The 22,407-nt window shown below is 40.3% G+C and overlaps 3 protein-coding genes across 3 annotated transcripts; 2 read left to right on the top strand and 1 right to left on the bottom strand.

The window, feature by feature from the left end:
- Positions 1–203: 203 nt before the first annotated feature.
- LOC125010778 lies at positions 204–3,804 on the bottom strand. Its single transcript, XM_047589593.1, has 6 exons — positions 3,336–3,804; positions 2,544–2,726; positions 2,169–2,429; positions 1,681–1,779; positions 1,354–1,371; positions 204–982 (listed from the first exon to the last, which is right to left on the bottom strand). The coding sequence occupies exons 1-6, from the start codon at positions 3,400–3,402 to the stop codon at positions 864–866; spliced, it is 747 nt and encodes a 248-aa protein (XP_047445549.1). The 5' UTR covers positions 3,403–3,804; the 3' UTR covers positions 204–863.
- A 4,650-nt stretch (positions 3,805–8,454) lies between these two features.
- On the top strand, positions 8,455–14,628 carry ppp1r7 (protein phosphatase 1, regulatory (inhibitor) subunit 7). The gene is made up of 10 exons (XM_047589591.1): positions 8,455–8,572; positions 9,147–9,242; positions 9,774–9,829; positions 9,993–10,058; positions 10,190–10,320; positions 10,441–10,603; positions 10,744–10,860; positions 10,954–11,058; positions 11,142–11,228; positions 12,368–14,628. Exons 1-10 carry the CDS (start codon positions 8,533–8,535, stop codon positions 12,542–12,544), a joined length of 1,038 nt encoding a protein of 345 aa, XP_047445547.1. The 5' UTR covers positions 8,455–8,532; the 3' UTR covers positions 12,545–14,628.
- An 806-nt stretch (positions 14,629–15,434) lies between these two features.
- Positions 15,435–21,701, top strand: ubxn7 (UBX domain protein 7). The gene is made up of 11 exons (XM_047590396.1): positions 15,435–15,563; positions 17,063–17,216; positions 17,423–17,487; positions 17,582–17,647; positions 17,809–17,921; positions 18,363–18,509; positions 18,684–18,774; positions 19,038–19,168; positions 19,504–20,008; positions 20,563–20,642; positions 20,740–21,701. Exons 1-11 carry the CDS (start codon positions 15,458–15,460, stop codon positions 20,899–20,901), a joined length of 1,620 nt encoding a protein of 539 aa, XP_047446352.1. The 5' UTR covers positions 15,435–15,457; the 3' UTR covers positions 20,902–21,701.
- The last annotated feature ends 706 nt before the right edge of the window (positions 21,702–22,407 follow it).

Genomic DNA, 22,407 nt, shown 5'->3' with positions numbered 1-22,407 from the left:
GATCAAGAAAAAAATAAATAAATCTGCTCTTTTGTTTAAGTCTGGATGTGCTGCTTTGATTAATAGTACTTAGTGATTGATTAATTAGGTGAAAATCTCCACTATTGTTGTGTTGATGGGGGAGGGAGGAGGATAAATATGAGGCAATTAACAAACCACTTTACAGAAACCAGGAAGTATAAATTAATAAATAAATACAATAATAATAAAAAAAAACTGTGTTTATTTTCAATGGGTTGAACATGAACACAACATGAATGCATCATAATCATAATACACACAAAGTTCCCACTCTTAATAAGGCGGTGTACAAAACTAAATAACATATCTTGGTAGCAGTGAGTCTTTGCATTAAGTACTTAACATTACAGTAAGTATACAAAGCATACAAACTAACATAAAATTATCTTTAATTATTATTATTTTTATACATTTTTACATTAACAAATAAGATGGAAACAGATTGAAGCACAAAGAAATATTTAATTATGAGGAAGGACACTAAAAATGATAGTAAAACTTTTTGGATAACTGGAAGAACTCCTTTCAGTGTTGGGTAGTTTTTTTTTTTAAAGAAAAACCCCTTTGCTGTATATTTCCATATAAAGAATTAACCTGAACAATGTAGTTCAGCAATTATGATGCCAGCCCTTAGAGGTATTAAAGATCACTTGTGCAAAAAGAAATTTGTACATTTGTGTTGACAATAAAATATATTTACATTTAGTATATGTGAATGACAAAAGCTACAGAGTGAGGTGTGATACATGCATGTTAAAGTGCATTCGTTCATTACAGTGGGCTGTTTGTTTAGCAGAGCTTTGGTTACATTCACAGAATAACTCCATCCGTCCAGCAGTAGCTCACACAAGTGGCTGATATTGTGGTGCTTTTAATGATATGGTAGAGTAGTCGGAGCTTTTTTTCTCTGAAGCCATTTGACTCATGTCTGTGGGGTAATGTATAATTGACCCAATAACACCTGCAATGAAATCAAGGAGCACAGATAAGTCTACATGTATGTGCATATCATTTCTAGTAAAATTTCTCATGCATTAACTGTACCGTTGTGTGTTTTTGAACATTTTCATCCAAGTGTAATTTGCTGACCTGGTGACCTGGCTTGACTCGTAATAAAAGTGAGGTCATACGAGATCACTGTATGAATCAGGCTAGTTAAAAATCAAATGAACGGCAAACAAACCCAATGAAAAGTAAAACACGTGTCGATCCAAAGGGTATTGGGTTTTGATTATACTTAATGTTTAACTTTCTGTCAATCTTCCCTCAAGTCTCTTAACTACGAGGTGTACTGACACTATAGTGAAAACATAAGAGTGGTTGTTTCCTTACCTCCAGTTTGCCCAAAGCCTAGAGAGAGAGAAAGACAAAACACATGACTGTGCTTTATATTTCTTAGCAGTATGAGACCCCATACCAACATCATGTGACAGGACATATTTTAAAATGAAGCCAAGCTATGCTGCAATTTGTGAGAGTAACTGTCAGATTAAATTAAAGCAGAAGAAAAGTGTAATAAGTCCTGCAAACTGACAATATGTAACAGAGGACTGTATTCAAATTGTTATGCTATATAATGAATGGTGCATTTAAGCTGTAAATGTAGTTCAACTTAATTTATTATTATCCAAACTGATACAAAAAAAGGTGTTTACTCACCTTGCTTTTTGGAAATGAGGAAGGTGATTAGAACTGGGCCCATAAATACTATGATTGACAAAGTTGGGATGAGAAACTGAGGCCAGGGAATCCGAGAAACTGAGAAAACATTAGAAATCTGTGACTGACTGAATGTGATCAAAACAAAACATGCAGCTACCATTTTTTTAAATCATGCATTGTTTCATGGGACATACAGATGAATGCAAGTCTTCATAACAGCTGCCATTACCAAGGGGATAACTCCATATTATTCTTACTAATAATCCAGTGCATCATTATAACCATTGTTGCAAATCGTCTGGTCATATGACTGAAATACTGGCAGCTGGTGTCCACAGTACAACCCTGCGGTAACAGCAACTGCTGGCATGTGATTATATCAAGAAGAAGGGTCGCACTGGGAACTCAATAACATCTTTAGGCTAAGTACTTAGCAAGTGATTAGGCTCCACAATTTATTCTCAAAAGCCTGGAAAAATATGTACCTGAACGTTCCTCTGAAAGCCTCAGTTCTTTCATCAGCTTGATGCATCCCTCCTGCAGGCGGATCTTTTCTGCCCTTGTCCGCTGCACTTCCTGGTCCCACAGCACTTTGAGGGCCAGTGCTTTTGGCGTATGGGTTGTCCAAGTGTCAACATTGTGGTCCAGAGTGAGACAGACCTCACCATCGCAAAACACACGGTCGGTCCAGTGGAGCTCAGACCCCTCCAGTATGCATTCTCGAGAACGGAGAAAGGTGTGGTTCCCTGGGGAGTGTGACAAAAAGCCAAAATTTGACTGACCATGGGATAAGATGTATGTTTTGGTTTTGGTCTGCGATCACAGCCGTCACAATCTTTAGTACAAGATGAACGTCTTACTCAGCTCTGGAATTTGGTTGGCGCTGATTAGGGTAGGAAGTAGCCTATCAGATGACATGGTCTGGATCAGGCTGCTGACTTCTTGGTTTGTGCTGGTGTAGGAGACTCCATTTAGAAGAACCTGCTCCATGACCTGTTGAGCTCCCACCAGTCCCCACTGCTGGATCTGAATGACAACGGTGTCTAAAGGGAGATAGTGTTACACCAGATGAAAAATAAGATCAAACGTTCACAACAAAACAAGCTCTACGACTATGTGCTGTAACAATTCTAGGTTTCACTTTTGGAAACGGAGCTAAAAATAAACATAAAAACAAAAGGCAGTTTTTAATACTGCGTAGTACTTCTTCGAATGATTTGATAGCTTTCACTATCTCGGTGCAAATTCCAAGTAAATGTAGTGTATTAATAACAGTCATGTGTTTCTAAGTTTGCATCTGCACAATTAAATGCTGGTTCGCACAAATGACAACGTCCTTTGTATTTACAGTAATCTGTGCCCTATGTTTTTAAATAGGGGTAGACCTTACAGACGTTACAGTCTAACACTTACGTTCACCCATCCCTCATAAATAAAGCCTCTGTGGCAGTGTCAACAAAATGCTAACAAAAAAGAGTATTTAAAGCACTGTGTGGTAGTTTACAAAGTCAGCTTTACCGGAACACATCCAGTCGGTTATCATCGTTAACACATATGGGCTAACGTGCATATAAGACACTGTCGTTCATTTAACAAGGCAGTTCAGTAGCAGCCGTGTAAAACAAGACAGTGCAAAAAGAGAAGTTTCTCACCTACAGGTGCAGGAAATGCCCGTGTCAGACTGGATAACATCAGCACAAAAATGCACAGAAAATGCATTTTTATTCAGTGTTTTCAAACTCAGCCAACCGTCGACGAAGGACCACACTCTCCAGAGGTATAAATAGCTGGGATTGTTTTAAGCCATTTAACCGAAACCAGCCTGCGAAAAATGTGTCCACGACCATCAGCCGCAGACTGTTGATACTACTCTGCAGTCACCAACAAACGCAAAAGCCACCCTCGCCCCTTTCTCCTCCCTCCTCGAGTACGCCGGTTCGAGCTGAGTACATCGGTGTCGACTGTGATTGGTTAATGTAACACGTCAGCCGAAAAGAAGTCCTCGCCTACAAATAAAGTAAACACCTAGAGGAACTTTAAATCCGCATTACTGCTACACAAAGAGTCGGGAGTTTGGTGAGTGTAACCGGTTCCCTAGCCCCGACTGCGGACAGTCCGTTCAATCAACCACAGACTGGCAGTAACCGGGGCAACAATAACTGATTACCATGGCAACCGTTGAGGAGTTCAGTTCAAGTTCAGCTTTGCGACAGTGGCGCTAATTTAACAGAGCCTGATGAGAAACTAATTAATGCTGCAGTTTTTTCTCATTTGATGCCTTTATCTGTCAGGTGCAGTTAGCACAGACAACTAGGTAGACATGTAAATATGATGATAGAAAATTACTTAATCTAATGATAATAATAACAATCTATTGTTATTATTACTATTGACAAGTTTGACCAAATATAGTTGATCAGATGTGCTTTTTACTTCTTTTTCCAAGAAATATTTTTAAATGCATGGTTTATTCAGACAACAACATGCCTCCTTCACACAGCTCCAGATTAGCAGCTGCAGGTTGACCTGGGAAAACAGCTGAAACATCTCTTCGGCCAGGCGTGATCATCACCTCTGTCAAGTGACCTTGAACTTAAACAAACACTGGAAAGTGAGCTCAAGGCTGCTGCTGATCTTCTCAGCTTTTCTCTGTATTCCTTCAGCCACTCCAGTTGCTAAAACTGCTGCTCCCAGCTCAGGGGTAAAGGTCGAGGGTCAGTTATAATGATGGATTTTTTTTTAAATGGGTACGTGAAATGATACGTGTTCAATTTTGTTTAAATAAAAAGTAAATTATCTATATAGAGTGTCCTACACTGTGCAAATATTTAGCTCAGCATGGGGACCTTTATGGAAGACAGAGCCTGTCCTCTTGACTACGGCTATGCTGGTACTGTCCTTGAAAAATGTCTTCATGAGAGGAGTGGAAAATCAGACTTGCTTGAATTAACTCCGCTTGGCAGTGAAGTTCCCATCAATTCAGGATCAACGAACACAATTTTTTGATATGACCTCATACATGGCTGAATACTTTCATTTATTTCTGAAGTAGCCTCAAATGATAAACAACTTAATGTATGGCAAAGAGTTTTGCACAACAATCTTGCTATCTTTTATATAGTGCAACACTTAGGTTTATATTTGCAGCGGCTTGTATAGCATCTAGACAAACAATGTTGTGGTTAATAAGTAAATGTAACTGTTGTATGGCCCATCAATGATTCTGCAATGTGCAGCTTTCTACAAAAATATTTAGCCAGTTTCACAGTTAAGCAAGAGTCTTGTCAAACTTTATCTTTGTTGTATTTGTTAGCCTGATAAGTAGGAACTTTTTGTCCATCTCAGTTTGTTCCTTTATTATCTCAACTGATGATTCATATAAAAACTTTGTTTTCAAAACCAAATGACAAAGAAGCTCATTAATAATAAGGTAGCTTGAGATAATGTATCTGTCTGACTACTGTCTTTGTGTGTTGAATGGCGCAGATAATTATTTGGTGCAGATGTTGTCATCAGGTCTTTAGACAAAAGAAAGTACCTCACTCTTCTGCAGCCATATTCTCAAAATAGAAAGTATCCAGGACAGATGGGAAGTGGCTGTGTAAACAATCTGCTGTGAGAGTATGAGGAGCTACGCAGAGAGAAGGCATTTCAGCAGTCAGCCTGTTTTATGCTGCATATAATTCAGAGCAGCTTGCCTTGCAGTGTCACTGTTGTAGATGTGTATTCACAAGCTGATTTGAAATAATTCTCCTGTTTTTCCGTGTAACCTCAATGTAAAGGGGAGTTTCTAATAAAGTTATTAGAGTTTTAGTCAACTATGACACTGCAAAAAAAGTGTCATAGTTGATAAAAATCTGGGCAGGGGATTTTCTTATACTATAAAGCTTTAAAATATATTATTAGCAGTTCAACATTCAGATTTTTAAATGAGCAAAGTAAAAGTATTATCAACTAAATATATAAAAGTAATAGCATTTGTTTTGTTTTATTTAACCTTACATATCTGTTGCATAGGTCTAGATGTTGCTAGCCCTTATTGCATACTGGAGAGACCCCACTAAGACTCTGGGATGTCAAGTGAGTGACAGTATCCTTTGGGTTATCAAGTGGGCACCCTCCTTTTGGGTGTTTCACAACACCTCCAGAGGGTTCAGCAATGAATCCCAGCATCCCAGGTTCACCCCCTAGACGCCATCACCTCCATAGCCACTGCAAGGGAATACAGCAGCTCTGGAGAGGTCCTTGACTGCCCGCTGGTGGGATTTCGCTGGCACTCCCATCTCATGGAGTAGCATAGATGTTGAGGTGGCTACAAACCCTCTGCAGCCTACTTCAACTGGTCAGACCTTTACTTTCCAGCCTCGTTTTTGTACGTCAGCGGCAAGCTCCATGTACCTCAACTTCTTACGCTCGTAGGCCTCCGCTACAGAGCTCTCCCAGGGCACTGTTAGCACGATGATATGTACGTGCACAATTGAAGATGGCCGTAGCACAAGGTCTGGTCACAGGTTGGTGGACACTATCTCAGCTGGGAAGCAGAGCTTTTGGTCTAAGTCTACCAGCAACTTCCAATCATATGCTCTGCTCCACTGCCCAGCATCTGGTCTTGAGGTGGTGAGACACCCTCCCTCTCCCGGACAAAGGTTGTTGCTTGCCAGAGAGATGACGTCAGTGGAAGGGCGTTGACACTGAGTTGTTGTGTTTCCAGCGCTGCTGCAAGACACCTTGGCACCTGGGTGTGCCGCCAGGTGTAACGGTCTTAGGTGAGGCTGGTCTTGCAGCCCATTAGAATAAGTTTCCGTGTTACTGTAGTTGGACAGAATGAGCATGTGGGGTCTTTGCCATACCATTGGGTGATTTACTTGGGAGATGGTAGGACATCATTAGCAGGAGATCTCCCTCTTTTCCACACCTTCTTGATTTGCCTGTGAAATGGTTTTTGGCTTCCCAAGACCAAGACCACCCTGCTCCACTTGACCCCATTTCTTTGGTGTAGAGCCCACTACTGCTGAGGCACTTGGGAAGGCAAAGCCACTTCCTTGCATAGGAGCTAACCAGTCTCTCCAGCTTTTCCACCTTAGAGATTGGAACTTCATAGAGGGTCAGTGGCCACATCAGGTGTGAAAGTAGCCCGAACTGCATGCACCAGGGTTTCAGCCTGCCAGGAAGCAGGGTTCTGTCAGTTCTCTCTATCACGCTGCTTACACCCTTCCTGAGCTGATCTTATTGTTCTTTCTCTTTGTACCATTAACCTAGACTCTTCTCAGAGACAGAGTCTCATCTCCAGTGTGAATCTGAATTACACCTGCCACGTGTGTGTGTCTGTGTATGTTCTCCATAAGTGTGATGTGTACGTGGGAGTCTGTCAGTATAGTTGTGTGACCAATGTTAGAGAATGAGCATGTTGTACAAAAAAAGTCTGGAGAGTGTGTTGTTACCAGATATATGTGAGAATGTGAGAAGAGAATAACTACACATAGGGCTGCTTAATCTTGCTCATATAAGGCATGGAACAAAATGTAGGTTGAGATTTTCTTTTGTTTTTTATGACAATTGACTTTGGGAGGACCCAGTAGGAGGATTTCCTCCCTCTTGATACAAATCCAAGTTATACTGAAGATCTAAAGGACCGTTGCTCATGAAACAATGAGTCTGTGAAGAATGTTCAAGGAAATGTAAGACTGTTTAAAGGTTAGCGAAGTGGCTTTAAGGATGAACTGACTTAGAATGAATAGGAAGTAGTTAAAAAGGTAGACTTTTAGTACTGCAGAGGAACTATTCCTATATTATTAATATCTAGGAACTATATATAGATGATTATGATGTTTAATCTCAGAACACAGCATGCACAGTATAAGACAATTACAGTGAAACACCAATAAAACCAAACCAATCAAACCAACACCAATAAAATAATAAAGTCAAAATACAATAAGAGAGTGGGTGAAATACAATAGGAGAATAATAAAAATCGGTTTAAAACGGACCAGACAGAACTAGCCATAGGGCAACCTCAGACCTTTAAATGAGATTTACAACAATTGATAGTGAGGCAGGACTGTGTGTTTTAAAGAGCAGAGAACATTGTGTTTAGGTTGGAATCCAACCAAGACATCATCTTCACATGATGTGTCGTAGATGATGTACAGTGCCTCACAATATTATCATTACACACGATTTTAATGTGGATGTTTAATGCATTTCCTTTTGTTTGTGTGTTTAGATTTTAGATAAATATCCCTTGTAAAATAATAACCATAATAATAAATCATTACTTTAGTTTCTATTTTCATCAGGTTCAGGATTAAGCACAGAATTGTGAGATGAAGATGATGTTTACGAGGCCTGTGTGGGTGATGCTGGCTTCCTTGTGGAGACAAAAGAACAGTAGGAATTGTAAGAGGGATGAGTTGAAATAGAGCACTTGAGTAATATTTTTTTTTTACTATTATTTATTTAACTTAAATTCACCAGAAAAGGCTGTAGTGTTCACAGCCTCTGAATCAGTGCAATGTTTTAAAGTATCCGGGTAAGCGTTCACATAGGATTTGAAGGCAATATGGGTGGATTATTGCTTTGGAAATTTGCATGTATATGAAATTTTGCTAAAATGTAAAACAGGTTAATAACATACCATTTTGTCAGAAAGCTTATCACCAGAAAGAACAAACAAGATTGACAAAATTCTAAATGAATTCTGAATTGGCATCATTAATCACTTGCATATAGTTTATTGTTTCAAGTGCGCCATGTCCTCGTTTGCAGCTGCTCCTATTGCGCCCCTAGTGTCGGGCCTGTGCCTCCACCGGATTGGCTGAGCGGTTGTCAGGAGTGTTTACAGGAAACATGGCTTCCCTGTCTGTTGGAGAGCTTCAAGAAATGGAAGGTGAGTAGCTAAATATCTACGGCTGCAGCTTAGCCACGACTATCACAGCTTCGTTAATTGTTGCCCACTAAGGTAAAGTTGTCTATTTCTATGTCACCCCACTCTGTGAATCGTTCTTCTGGGGACTAACCGGACCTTCATCCGTGGGATGCTAGCTAACGAGCTAACGAGCTAACAACAAGACGTTAGCTGTCGTTATTAATTTAACGTCCACCCAAGAGAGTCTGAAAGAGATTTTTTGTCTTAATTTAGTCTTGTCCGCCCATATAACGTACATGCAGGCCCCTTTATTGAAAAATTATACTCAGACATTTAAGTCTGTGGAAGATGTAATTATAATTTTTAGCACATGATCGTGCAATTCGGGCATATTACAGAGAGCAGTGTCACGATGAAGTAAATATCCGGGAGACAGCCATAGAGAGGCTTGATTCTCCACATGTCACCCCCCTGATTCCTCGGTGGATGAGATGGAGCAGGCCTGGTCTTAGCATCATATTACATTTGGATCAGGTGTCACAGACGCCTGCATGTTTATGGAGATATAAAGCTCCTGTTTTTCTGCTGATCGCAGTGGACCGAAGGGGTGAGTCTGAGGAGTCTGGTGACGATGACACCAGGAGGAAGAGTATCAACGGCGATGTGGACCCCAATCAACCCACTACCACAAGTAAATCACAATCCTCTTCATCACAGAACCACGTAGAGCACAGATCATACGCTCACTCTCAGTTCATTAAGTACCAGTGAAAACTAAGACGTTACAATGAACCAGAGGTTGTGTGTTTTGGTACTATTGAACTGTTTTGTCTTGTACCGACACATGTTTCTAATATTTTGACAGCTTTGTTGTCTGTGGACTAGGCTTAATAGAAATACTGAAGTGTTCGATTCAACGCAGTTTAACATTACCCTAAACTACAGCCTCCAAAATGATTGTAGAGGTGACTTACCGCCTTTCTGACAAGGTTCCAGCATAAACACATCATCATAACAGTCAACAAGTGAGTTTTAGTGTAGCACTGTTAATTTAAAAAAACATTTGTTTCTCACTAGTGTATCTAATGAACCGGTTAAAGCATTACCTGACTATCTGTCTCCTTTTCAGCCTGTTGTGCCTCATATTACTTTTGTATTTTATTCGTATGTAATGCTCCAGGTTGATGCTATATTATGTGATTTATTCTCACCCTCATTAAAGGCAAAGAAGAGTCTCCTGTTGACATGGACACGATAACTTTGGACCCAGATGAAGAGGTTTGTCAAATATTAAGTTGTCTGTAATGATTCATATAGGTCATATTGGAGACACTTTGCCAGTGATTCTTCAGTGTCAGTGATTGTAGTTGTAAAAACAGATAACAACTCCTAGTACTGGTACAGAGAATATATCAAGTCATGTTGTCTGTGGTCTTTTTAGGATGTTGATCTTGTTCATTGTCGTATTGGAAAAATTGAAGGACTGGAGGTTCTACAGAAGGCTAAAGTAAGTAATTTAAGTTAAGTATATATATTTTTTAAACTAGGTATTTGATATAATGGTAATGGTCTACGTCAAAGTACAATTGTACAGTGAAAACTGTTAACAGCTCTGTTTTTGTATTTCTGTTCATACAGACGCTCTCCTTACGACAGAACCTCATCAAAAAGATAGAAAACCTCGAAAGTTTGAGCTCACTGCGTGAACTAGATCTCTATGACAATCAGATTCGCAAGCTAGAGAACCTGCACAACCTCACAGAGTTGGAGTAAGTCTGAAAAGGATACATGTGTGGGTTGTGATCTGTATTTCTTTTTTTTTTTTGAGCAAAGAACCAACATATAATAAAGTTTATTCTAATTGCGATTTTTGTGTAACTGACACACAGACAGCTCGACGTCTCCTTCAACCTTTTGAGGAAGGTTGAGGGTTTGGAGCCGTTAACTAGGCTGAAGAAACTTTTCCTGCTTCACAACAAAATTGGCAGCATTGCCAACCTGGACCACTTCTCATGTCTGGAGATGCTGGAGCTGGGCTCCAATCGCATTAGGGTGAGATACAAAGGCTCTCTGCTGCAGTGAGATGAGCCATATGTTAAAAATGTATTTAATGTTCTAAATTATCACGTGACTTTTCAGGAATAGCCATGACTACAATTTAACAGGCGTATTTTATTTTGTTGTGCCCACAGGTCATTGAGAACCTGGATGCACTCTCCTCTTTGCAAAGCTTGTTTCTGGGCACCAATAAAATAACAAAGCTTCAGAATCTGGACGGTTTACACAACCTGACTGTTTTAAGCATCCAGGTATCCCCACATGAGTTTTCGCATAAATAAAACTATATGTTTTGTTTATATATTGAGACCAGGGTTCATAATTTCGTGTACATTTACCTGCAGAGTAACCGGATTACTAAGATTGAGGGTCTGCAGAACCTCCTCAGCCTGAGAGAGCTCTATCTGAGCCACAATGGCATTGAGGTCATCGAGGGCTTGGAAAACAATGTGAGTTATAGAAATCGAATGGACTGGATGCAAAACTGTCCGCATGTAAAAATAAATATTGAAGCATCTGTTATCCTTCACAGAAAAAACTCACCACCCTGGACATTGCGGCCAATCGAGTAAAGAAAATTGAAAACATCAGCCATCTGACAGAGCTGCAGGAGTTCTGGGTACGGATCATTTAAAGTTGAAACAAAACCATTCGGTCTTTGTATTTTGTGTCGTTTAATGTGCAGCTTCATTGCAGACAAACACGCAAACAGCCGAGTTTGATGGCGGACATTTGGACATGGTAGAACAAGTAATACTGGTATCAGAAGTTTCCTGAGCTGTGGGACTGACTCACCATTAATTGTATAATTGCTTTTCTTTATTACTTGTATTATGGATCTAATTAACTGATGACAAACTGGTCAATAGGTTTGATGAATTGATGAATAAAATACTTTATAATAGATCAACAAGTAAAACTAATTAGAAATTGACTAATAGCTAAAATAATAAATTTATTTTAAGGTTAATCAAAGTTTGTTGAATATTTTGCATATTACAGTAAAGTTGGACTCAGAGTGGTGTAATCAGGTTTGAAAAGCTAAATCGGATGTAGAGTTGTAGTTTAATCTTGTTTACATCCCCATCCAGCTGCCTCAAACAGACTGCTTTGTTTTGGTCAGTTTATTGTGCTGCAAGCAGATGTCACCTTCTCCCATGATGTTGCGAAATACAAACACGGTACCCGTGTGTTGTTTTAAACAACTGCAATATGGAGCTAGATGATGACTGCAAAGACGGGCTATTAAAAGATATAAAAGCTTCTAGCTTGTAATTTCTGTGTCATTGAGAAATGGCAGGTAAGGGCTGAATACAAGGAAACAAAGATAAGGGAGCTTTTATATGACGCTTCAAGTCTGCTGGGCACAAAGGTAAAACAGACTATGACTGAAGTCTTACTTAAGGTTTAGCACAGGAGTGCTATTCAAAGCAGGATTTATAATTAACTGTTCCTTTATTTTTATTTTTTTTTTAATTTTATGACAGAAAACATATCAGTACGTTAATAGTCTATGTAATTGTGTCGTATCCCTTTAAGAATCTAAAAATATTTTATTTTCTCAGTGATGCCCGAAGTGATGCACACTACATGTTTTTAATGTCATCACTTGGCACTTATTAGTTATTTTCTAAACACCAACTGAAGAGCCTTCATTGGCTCTAAACGTCCTCCATATGTTGCACGATTGCCTCTCCATGCGCGACGAGGCTAAAGGAGTATTCTTACTGGCTATAACATCTTTCATTCTCTCCTCAGATGAACGATAACCAGATAGATAACTGGTCAGATCTCGATGAGCTGAAGAACGCCAAGTCTCTGGAGACGGTGTACCTAGAAAGAAACCCGCTACAGAAGGATCCACAGTACCGGCGGAAGATCATGCTGGCGCTGCCCAGCGTACGCCAGATCGACGCCACCTTTATCCGCTTCTAAAAACCGCAGCGTACGAGTCACCTGCCAACTTCAGTGTTCTCCCCCTCTCCCCGCCTCCCCTGCCTACAGAAACAAAGCCCTTTTAAACACATTGGCTTCACTGAGATTCACTAACATCGTCACTCCATTCACAAAGTACATTCCACACTATCACCCACAGCACACTCACTGTACACGTATGCATGTGTGCACTCACTCAAACCTCGATCTATGCTATTGTGTGGAATCTTTTATTTATTAAGGTGGAACTGTGATAATGATAAACTACCCTACGCTCATTCCCTTATTTTTCCTCTGCACTTTCTTTTGCTGTTCTGATCATGCAGTGCCCATCAGGGAGTAAGGAAATCAGTCTTATTTACCACGTTGTCTAATCTGTGCTCTTATCACATTAGAGGGAAGGGTGGCATTCTTAGTATTTGGGGGATTGTGGGAGTTTTTTTTTCTTTAGCTTGGACAGAGTGACGCCGTTCTCCTAAGCTACATATAGATCCATTAACTTAATCAAAATTAAAGGGAAATTCCATCATAAAATAGATTTTATTTAATTGTCAGAATGCTACCTTATCATTTGGCGAGCTTCAAAATCGTCCTCACCAGGTACAAAACATGACAGTCTAAGACTAATTTGAAGCAACTCAGTAAAGTGGCACTTGCATACGTCAGTCTCTTTAAGGAAAACGGATCCTTTGCAGCTTAAACTGATGTATCGTTTTAATAAACTGACACCGTACTAATTATGGGCAAATTTTGATGTCCAGCAGCCTTGTCTATTCCTTCTAATGTAGTGTTACCAAGTTCATACATCCATTTGCTGATTAACGAGAGTGACCTCTGCAGTAACGTAAAACTCATGAGAATGTATAATCACTTTATGTGGTTTTGTTATCAGTGATACCATTAGCTTTTTTTCGTTTTGTTTTGTTTTGTTTTTTTAAACTTAGCATACATCACTGATTACATGCGGCCTTGGGTATCTTTAGGTTTGTTCATTAACTTAATTTGAACAGATAACAGTAAAATTTAGTTTCTGAATTGACTTTACATTGAAACGGCTGGACTGGTCTCAGTTAGGCGTTAACTAATGTAAGATACTTAATGCTGTTGGCACAGACAATTTTTTTTAAAATACATTTTGGAATTTAAAAACCTCTGATGTATAAAGACACTATGATAACATTTGGCTTAAATGTGATAGGAATCAGTGTATATTTGCTGACTGTTCTTGCCATAGGATTTCTTATATCAAACAGAAAGATGACCACCTGGAACCAAAACTAAATCAACTGTTCTCGTGGTCTCCTGTATATAAACCTTTAGTGCGTTTGATTTACACCCTGTTAAAGTCAAAAAGTCATGTATCTTTTGTATGAAAACGATTCCCCACCTCAGGGCTGAAACGTCTCCTGTGAATACAATACAGAAGCATCAAACGTTAGTACATTAATGGGCTTAAGAGGAAAAGAGATTTTCTGTGTGATAGAAGATCATCATCATCTGATTCCTTTTATTTAACACAAGCCTTTAAATGACCCCTTGTAGGCTAGAAAATAAGACCAGAAAATACAGATTTTTTTTTTTTATTATTGTAGAATTAATGTCTTTAGCTGACATGCTGTTTGAAATTAGGATTTCAACTCTTTTACGTCAAATTGTTCATGATTAGCGGTCTTAAGGATAACTGTTGAACATTTATGAGTATCATATCAGACTATCAGATGAGAGGTTATACGTTATTGATACGACTCTGATGTAACTTCAGATTCCGTTTAACAATTGGCCAATGAGAGCGTATTTGTAAATACAGTTGGGACATTTCATGATGTAGAAATCCAGTGCCATCATCACCTCCCCTTTGTAAAGTGATTTTCTTCTTCTCTTGTTTTGTTTATGCCAGGCAGCACAACAGATTTATGTGAAATAAGTAAAGTAACTTGACCTCGAATGGTCTCTGAAGGAGCGATTACTGAAACTGCTATCGGCTTCTCGCTGGTGGAACTGGGTCTTTGGGTTTTGGACTTGGTTGAAGCTGTTTTGAAACTGAATGTATTATGCAAATAACAATAAAATTACACTACTTAAGAGACAAGTTTATGTGGTTCTCATTTATATTAGCCATGACTGATAGAGTACTATTTTGAAACTGCATATTGAACTTGATTTAGAGAGAATATATAACTTGGTCTTACAGAAGACAGACTGTAGTTATAATGCTTGACACCTTATTTTCTAATGTGTTTATTTTCAGTGAAAAAGACAATTAAGAAGTATTCCAATGAAACGTTCTGAAGCAGCCTTGCGCCTGTCAGTGGACTATACGATGCACTGTCAAAGTCCATCAATTTGACCTTCAACTGATCACTTTATTTCTAATTATTTTAATAGCTGGATGTCTTATAGTAGTATTTACACATTTAAGTAAGTCCATATAAATTTAACACAAACTTCAAGTGGACAGATAAGCAAAGGAATGCTGCGTATGAATATATCCCACAAGCCACAAATCAAATACATTGGTGTCCACCCATTTTTCTCAACGACACTCTTTTTTTATAGTTTTAAATATTAATCACAAAAATCACTTCCAGAAGCAATGATGACGCACCCAAGAACCACGATGCAGGAAACGTGATGGACTATATTTTAAATATTTGAATGTTGATTACATAGTTTATTGTGAATATGACAAGGTCTATAAATGTTGTACAGCGCGTTGTCTCGTTGTTAGTACGAGGTTAAATGTTATTAGAGATAGTGGGAACATAAAGAATAAAAACGCGATTACATTCAAATATTTTTAATGGAACGTAACATTCGCATGGATGTACTGCATTACCCACAATGCAGCACCGTCCTTTATGGTTACGCATGGGGCTCGCGCGGCGCCAGGCAGGGGAAAAGGGACGACAGCGCATGCGCCACATCTATGTTGTTGTTTGTGGCGGTAAGATGGCGGCGCTCGGAGACACCTCAGCTCCGGGGGTGAACGGGTTAATACAACAATTCACAGCTATAACAGGTAAAAATAACCTTTTATTTCGGGTTTGGTCTATCAAGTAGGTTTGTTGGCTCACGCGGGGAAAGCCACCTTGACCTAATGGCTACAAAATCGGTGCGTAGATAAGGAAACGGCCGTTAAGTCTTGCTCTTGCTCCTGCGCTGTCAATGCTTTGCAGAGGGGAAAAGCACAGGCAGTTATCAGCGAAACTCAAGTGAAAGACTCAAAAAAGGGACAATGAAGCCATCGGCTTTGAATATTGCCTCCCAAAGCCACTTAATAATTCACTATTTTAGTAGTAATGCCGCTTAGAGACACTATATCACCAGCCTAGAGCGTATTGTATGCTCTATTTGCACGGCTTGTTGTTTGATAATGTGGAATGGACGTCGCTGTGCAACATTTCCCTTCTTCATCATCAGCCAGGCTTCGTGTTGTGTTGCTGTCATCCTCGCTGCAACTGTGGGGTTAACTACTCATGAATGAACACACTCTCTGTCTCCAACTATCGACACTGAGGTCCTCGGTTGTTTATAGGCGCCCTCACACTAAGGGTAATGTTTCAGTTTAAAGTTATTTAACGGGAAGAGAGGAGACTCAGTTCATGGGGCTGCTAGACTTGAAAAGTGAAACGGACATGCGCAGTACAGACAGAAAGCTCATTGTAGCCCCACTGAACAGTACACTTAAAAAACACTACAAGTTAATACTGCTGTAGAGTTTTCTCATCTGCGAAATACTTTTTATACATTTATAGCCGATGGCGATTCTTGATCCGATTACATTTGATGATTATTCCGGTGTTTTTGCATGGTTTAGCCCACCGATCACGTAGCAGCACATTGCTGCCGACCAACCCATGGCTGGAGCAGACCAAGTTGTGCATACTTCCTATATCTCAGGCAGCAGTTTATCTGAAATCTGATAACCAATCCACAGTCAACAGCATCTCTTCATATTAGTATCAGCCATGACACCCACGTGGTTGTTTTATTTTATATGACCACGTGATTGGAAAAGTTTTTCCCTTGCATTTAAGCATTAAATGTGCATTGAGAATTGAAATGACCTGGTAAATCCATCCATATTTACGTTAAATATTTAGTAAAGTTGTAAAAACATGTGTAAGTGAGTGTGGTACTTTAAGATGAATAGTTTAACATACAACAAAAGAGTTGCACACATATAATTGTGCTGTTACTTATGTTTTGTTTCAATTCCACAGTCTGTTTTACTTTTTATCCATCGCTTTTATCTTTATCTAATGCCTTTTATAGTTGTAACAGTGTGTAAACAGTGTTGCTAACAAACTTACAGATCTTCTTTGTGCCTCTGTATGTCTGTCTTAGATTCAGCTTTTTAACTTTGAGGTTTGATTGTGTTTATTAAAATATAAATAGTTTTTCAGTTGATTTTCAGGAAATTATATTATTTCACAGTTTATACTGATAGCACAGTTTGAAATCTGTGTATCACCTTTTTTTTTTTTGTCTTTAAACATTTATCCATCACTCTTTCAGGGGCCACAGAGAGCGTTGGAAAACATATGCTGGAAGCATGCAACAACAACCTGGAGATGGCAGTGACCATGTTTCTGGACGGAGGTGGGATTGCAGAGGAACCCAGCACAAGCTCCAGTTCAGCAGCTTCAAGCAGCAGAGCTCCCCCTGAAGAGTAAGCTCAGTATAATCTCCACAAACTTGTGTCAGTCAAAAAATCAGTTAAAAAAAGTGATTTTTATTTGACACATTTTTTTTTTCTAACTTTGAGGTGTGATTTAATGGTCGGCTTTGGGCTGAGTGATTGAACAAAATCAGACATTTTGCTCTAGATTGCTTTGCCCCTTGGATTAACTCTGTATCTTTTGCATGATATCTCAGTGAAGTACGAGCACCCATTCCCCAGAAGCAGGACATACTGGTGGAGCCGGAACCACTATTTGGAGGTATCACAGTGCATCTTCCTCTCTAATTCTGTCTCGTGCAAATGGAGAGATAAATAATCTGAAGTGTGCTTTTACGTGTTTGTTAAATATTCAGTGCCAAAACGAAGAAGACCAGCACGATCGATATTTGATGGTTTCCGAGACTTCCAAACAGAAACAAGTGAGCACATTCAATTTTTTTTTAAGATGAAAAAATGTCTCATCATTCCTAAACGTAATTTACCTTAATGCTTCGTAGTAACAACCGTACCTCTGTCGAACTTTTTTCTGTCTTTGTGCTTTGTCTGCTTTTAATGACTGCAAATGTTTTTCATTTTCTAGTCCGCCAGGAACAGGAGCTGCGTAACGGTGGCACAGTGGATAAGAAACTGAGCACCCTGGCAGACCTTTTCCGTCCTCCCATCGAGCTCATGCACAAAGGCAGCTTTGAGACGGTGAGGAGTCACTCGTCGGACACATTACACCACCTTTATTCAGTTTGTGTGAACTTTCAGTGAAATTTCAGATGGTTACTGTGTAGATCACAGGTAGGGAAACCAGAAGAAAACAGGCGGACGCCACCCAAACTCAACATGTAGACGTTTTTTAAAAGGGGACATGTTACATAGACGTGTACCACCCACCTAGACCAGACCAAGCCCCCCCCCACCCCAATGACACTGCTTGTTGGCAGCAGCCATCCGCAGCAGGATGCAGTCTGGCACAGACACACACACGAAAATGAAGAACAGCGCAAATTGTTGACCTGACCTCTAAATTCACTAGATCCCAAACCAGTCAAGTATCTGTGGAATTAGCCACAGGGCCCAACTAACAGTATTCTTCTAGTAGTCTGTGTTTGCTGTGACCCTACATTTATTCTTTTGTGTTTTTAGGCTAAAGATTGTGGACAGATGGAGAACAAGTGGCTAATGATCAACATTCAAAACGTTCAGGACTTTGCCTGCCAGTGCCTCAATAGGGATGTGTGGAGTAACGATGCAGTGAAGAACATCATCAGAGAACACTTCATATTCTGGCAGGTATGTCAGAGCTCATCGTCTTTCTCTATGGGCTCTTTGTAATTGAGGCCTTTGAAGCATCGGAGTATTTGAGGTTGAACTGATTTGGTCTGGGACAGAAAAGTTGTGTTTAACTCCATTGTTCTATTAATGAGTGGTTAATGTATTGTACGTTTCATTTCCAATACTGTGCAGGTATATCATGACAGTGAAGAGGGACAAAGATACATCCAGTTCTATAAGCTGAATAAGTTTCCATACATTTCCATCCTTGATCCACGCACAGGTGAGTGATGAAGGCGCTGAGGTTTTTGCCTCCCTTGCATGACTTTTAGAAATAACAGTATATGCAGAGCAAGAAATTAGTTTAATAGTAGCCAGTAATTAAGTGAAGACGGACATCTTCAATCTGTTACAGCAGTGGTGCCAAAAATAATGTCGTCACGTCTGCAGTGTAGATTGAAATCGACGTGTCTCTTTACTACATATTTTCTGATTTGCTGTGGTTTAAAATCTGGATTTATTCTGTTCATTTCATGTATCATTTAGGTCAAAAGATGGTGGAATGGAACCAGCTGGATGTGGCATCATTCCTGGAGCAGGCAACTGGTTTCCTGGCAGAGCACGGCCAACTCGACGGGCCGTCCTGCCACGCTCCCCCTGCCAAACGAGCTCGCTCTGTGGGTTTCTAATCTCATGTGTCACGTCTAAATTCTCACTTCTGCCTCTGCTCTAATTAGAGCTCCACTCGCTTTCTGTGACTCTGCTGGAATTTCCTCTGTCACAGTTGAGATCAGTGGATTTTCAAAATTTGTAGAATGTTTCCGGCTCCAAGCTTCTGTTTCCAAAATAGCATCACGTTATCGTCACTTTCAACTTATTTTCAGCACGATGATAGTTGATGTTATCATTGTCACAACCGTGCGTCATTTATTAAGTTCTGCTTCTGTTTATCTTGTGTTTCTCAGCTCTTTGATGAGTTTTCTACAGTTGTGCAATCTGTTTTCTATTCTAGGAAAGTCTAATTGATGCTAGCGAAGACAGTCAGCTGGAGGCTGCGATCCGAGCCTCCCTACAGGAGACCCACTATGAGTCCTCGAACGTCCCCGAGCCCCCCGATTCTCCCCGATCAGACGAGGAGTCGGACGCGGAGCCTTTCTCCGACAGCGAGGGGCCCATCTCTGTCGACGGCTCAGACAGCGAAACGATAGTACCCCACGAAGAGAAAAGTTCCACCAGCAAACACGTCCCGGCCCCCTCGGCGTCCGCAGCCCAGCAGCGTCTACATCCCGATAGTTCCACTTCGTCCCACAGAAAGTCTCCACACAAAGAAAACAACCACAGCTACAAGAAAGAGGAGAGCAAAAAGAACCACCTAGAGCCCTCAGCGGCTGGGCTTCGTCATCCTCAGCCTGACGCAGACTCTGGAGGGAACCACTGCGCCGCACCGGCCGAAAGTGCAGGAACTTCCAAGATCAGCACTACCACAGCCTGTGATGTGGACTGTCCTGATGACAACGGTAAGGAAAAAAAACTATTGGGTTTGTGCAATACTTTCGTTCAGCATCATATATGTGGTATTGTGTGCTTTGCAAAATACCTCCAGTTTACCGTCATATGGTGAATTTAGGCTCAAGGTGCAGGCTCAGCCTTTAGTTGAGGGTATTCACATCCAAAGCAGAGGAAAAGGTGCAGAAACCATTTTATATAACTAACTCCAGATCGGGGTACTTGAAGGCTTCTTAGGCGAAGCCCTCCACAGAGACTTGAGATCTGGTCAGACCCCTGTACTTACGTGTGCTATCATCGTCTACCATTCAGCACCACGGACTCTGTGAACACTATCTAAGCCCTTTTGTTGCAGTGTTGACTTCAGCCAAAGCATTCAGTGCCACTCTGTGATTGCTGGAGCATGCTCAGATGCTGTACCTGTGATACCTGAACTTAGATTTCAGTCAGAATATCCTTTTGTCTAAAGTGATGGTCAGGAAAAACTAAAGCAAAACGAAGAAAGAACTCTGAAAGCAACATCTCAGAAAGATATTTAAATATGTTCTTGTTTTCTTTGACATAGGTCCCAAAGCCAGGTTGATGCTCCGCTACCCAGATGGACAAAGGGAGCAAATTTCATTGTCTTCTAAAGCAACACTTTTGGTGAGGAAAAAAAACAGAATTAGTGTGAACTGGATGAAGTGATGAGCTGAGTCCTTAAGAAAGCTTACCTGCCATTATCTCACCTTCTCCCTTCCAGGCCCTGGTAAGACACGTCCAGTCCAAGGGTTACCCTAACGAACGCTTCGAACTCGTCACCAACTTTCCCAGAAGGAAGCTCGCCCACTTGGACTATGACATCACACTGCAGGAGGCAGGGCTATGTCCACAGGAGACTGTATTTGTGCAGGAGAGGAACTAGCCTTCCCAGACACGTTCACTTTTTGCTTGTCTGTATCTCTGGTAGACTTCACCCTTTCACCAATGATCTGGGACGATGTTACTGGCCTTGACCCCATAACCTTCTGTCCTGGAAGTAGGCCCAGTTTTTTTGCCAAGACATCTGTAAGTGGATGGACCACATTCACCGTCTCTCGGCTAATCTTAATACTGACGTCACTACTGACAGCCTAATCCCTTTGTAGTGCTCTACAATTGGCCAGCAAGGTCCTACGGATGCCAGCACTCTTTAATTCATTATTTATAATATATTCTGTCCTGATGCAGGTTTCACTTGGTTGTGAACTCTGAGGCACATTAGGACAGAATATACTGTCTATCACCTAGTCCCTATTCCAATAGAAAACCTCCAGTAATGATGATGGGCCACCAGGGACTTGTACAAAAAGACTTTTACCTCCCAGAAAGGACATTAAATGTCAGAGTTTATTTTCTAGCTCTTCTTGTCATTTTCTGTACCTGCTGCAGGTAAACGGAGGCTCGTCCTTGTTCGTTTTGACCCAATTTTGATCTCCCACTCAGTCAATATTCAGCCTGTAATTATTTGGGACGGCTGTGGTGTCCAAAAATTACAAGTCGAGATAATGTGTCTTTTGATACAGAAGGGAATGAATGAAAGGTGGTGCATCTCATCAGTCGGACCTACACTGTACAGAGATGGCTTAGAGAGACTGGTATTTAGCTGTAGTCAATGTTTCCTTCCTTTTTTTATATGCTGCCAAGAAAATATGCTGATGTTGAAATATAACCACCAAAAACCAAGAGAGATTCTGCTTGGTCTTTTGTTATTTTCTTTACGAAGTGGTTTGTGTGCTTTTAAACGAAAGGTTAAAACACTTCTTCATATGGACAAGTGGTGGCAGGAACCTACCAACAGTTCACCAGTTAATGTGACGAAGAAGAAGAAGACCACTTAACCTTTGTAAAAATGGAGGATTCAAACTATCCAGATAAGCTTTGCACGTGTTGTATGACCAGAAAATTAGTCAAAGGAGAATCAAAAAGGTTCTTGTACTAGTCCTCAATCTTAGTTCATTCCTTCCTCACCTCCAGAGATGATGAATTCAAACGAGATTTGTTACGCTCATAACTATTGTTTTTCTTCCATAGACTGCAGTATTCACTTAGTTGCTGCAGGCTACTCCATTCCCATTCCTCGAGTTGTAAACAATAATCGCTACCAGTGAGCCAACACAGGAAAGACACCAGAGACACCAAATTTAAAACTCCAGTACGTTGAGTTTCAGATTGATTTACCTGACGCAAATGAGCTCGATCGCCAGCGTGCGAATCGTTTGCCAAGGCCTTGAATGTAATTGGGCCTTCATTTATAACACTGCTGTGTTCCCTTTCTGTGTCTTACACTTCTTCGTACGTACAGATGGTGGCAGTAATGGACCTTAAATGCCAGCAATTTGCCAATAAAAGTGAAGAAGAAGATTTTTAACCTATGTGAAAATGCAGGTTT

This window comes from Mugil cephalus, chromosome 7, assembly GCF_022458985.1.
Source record: "Mugil cephalus isolate CIBA_MC_2020 chromosome 7, CIBA_Mcephalus_1.1, whole genome shotgun sequence".
NCBI lineage: Eukaryota > Metazoa > Chordata > Actinopteri > Mugiliformes > Mugilidae > Mugil > Mugil cephalus.
Note: the sequence above shows the minus strand (reverse complement) of the source record. Positions and strands in the feature narration are given on the sequence as shown.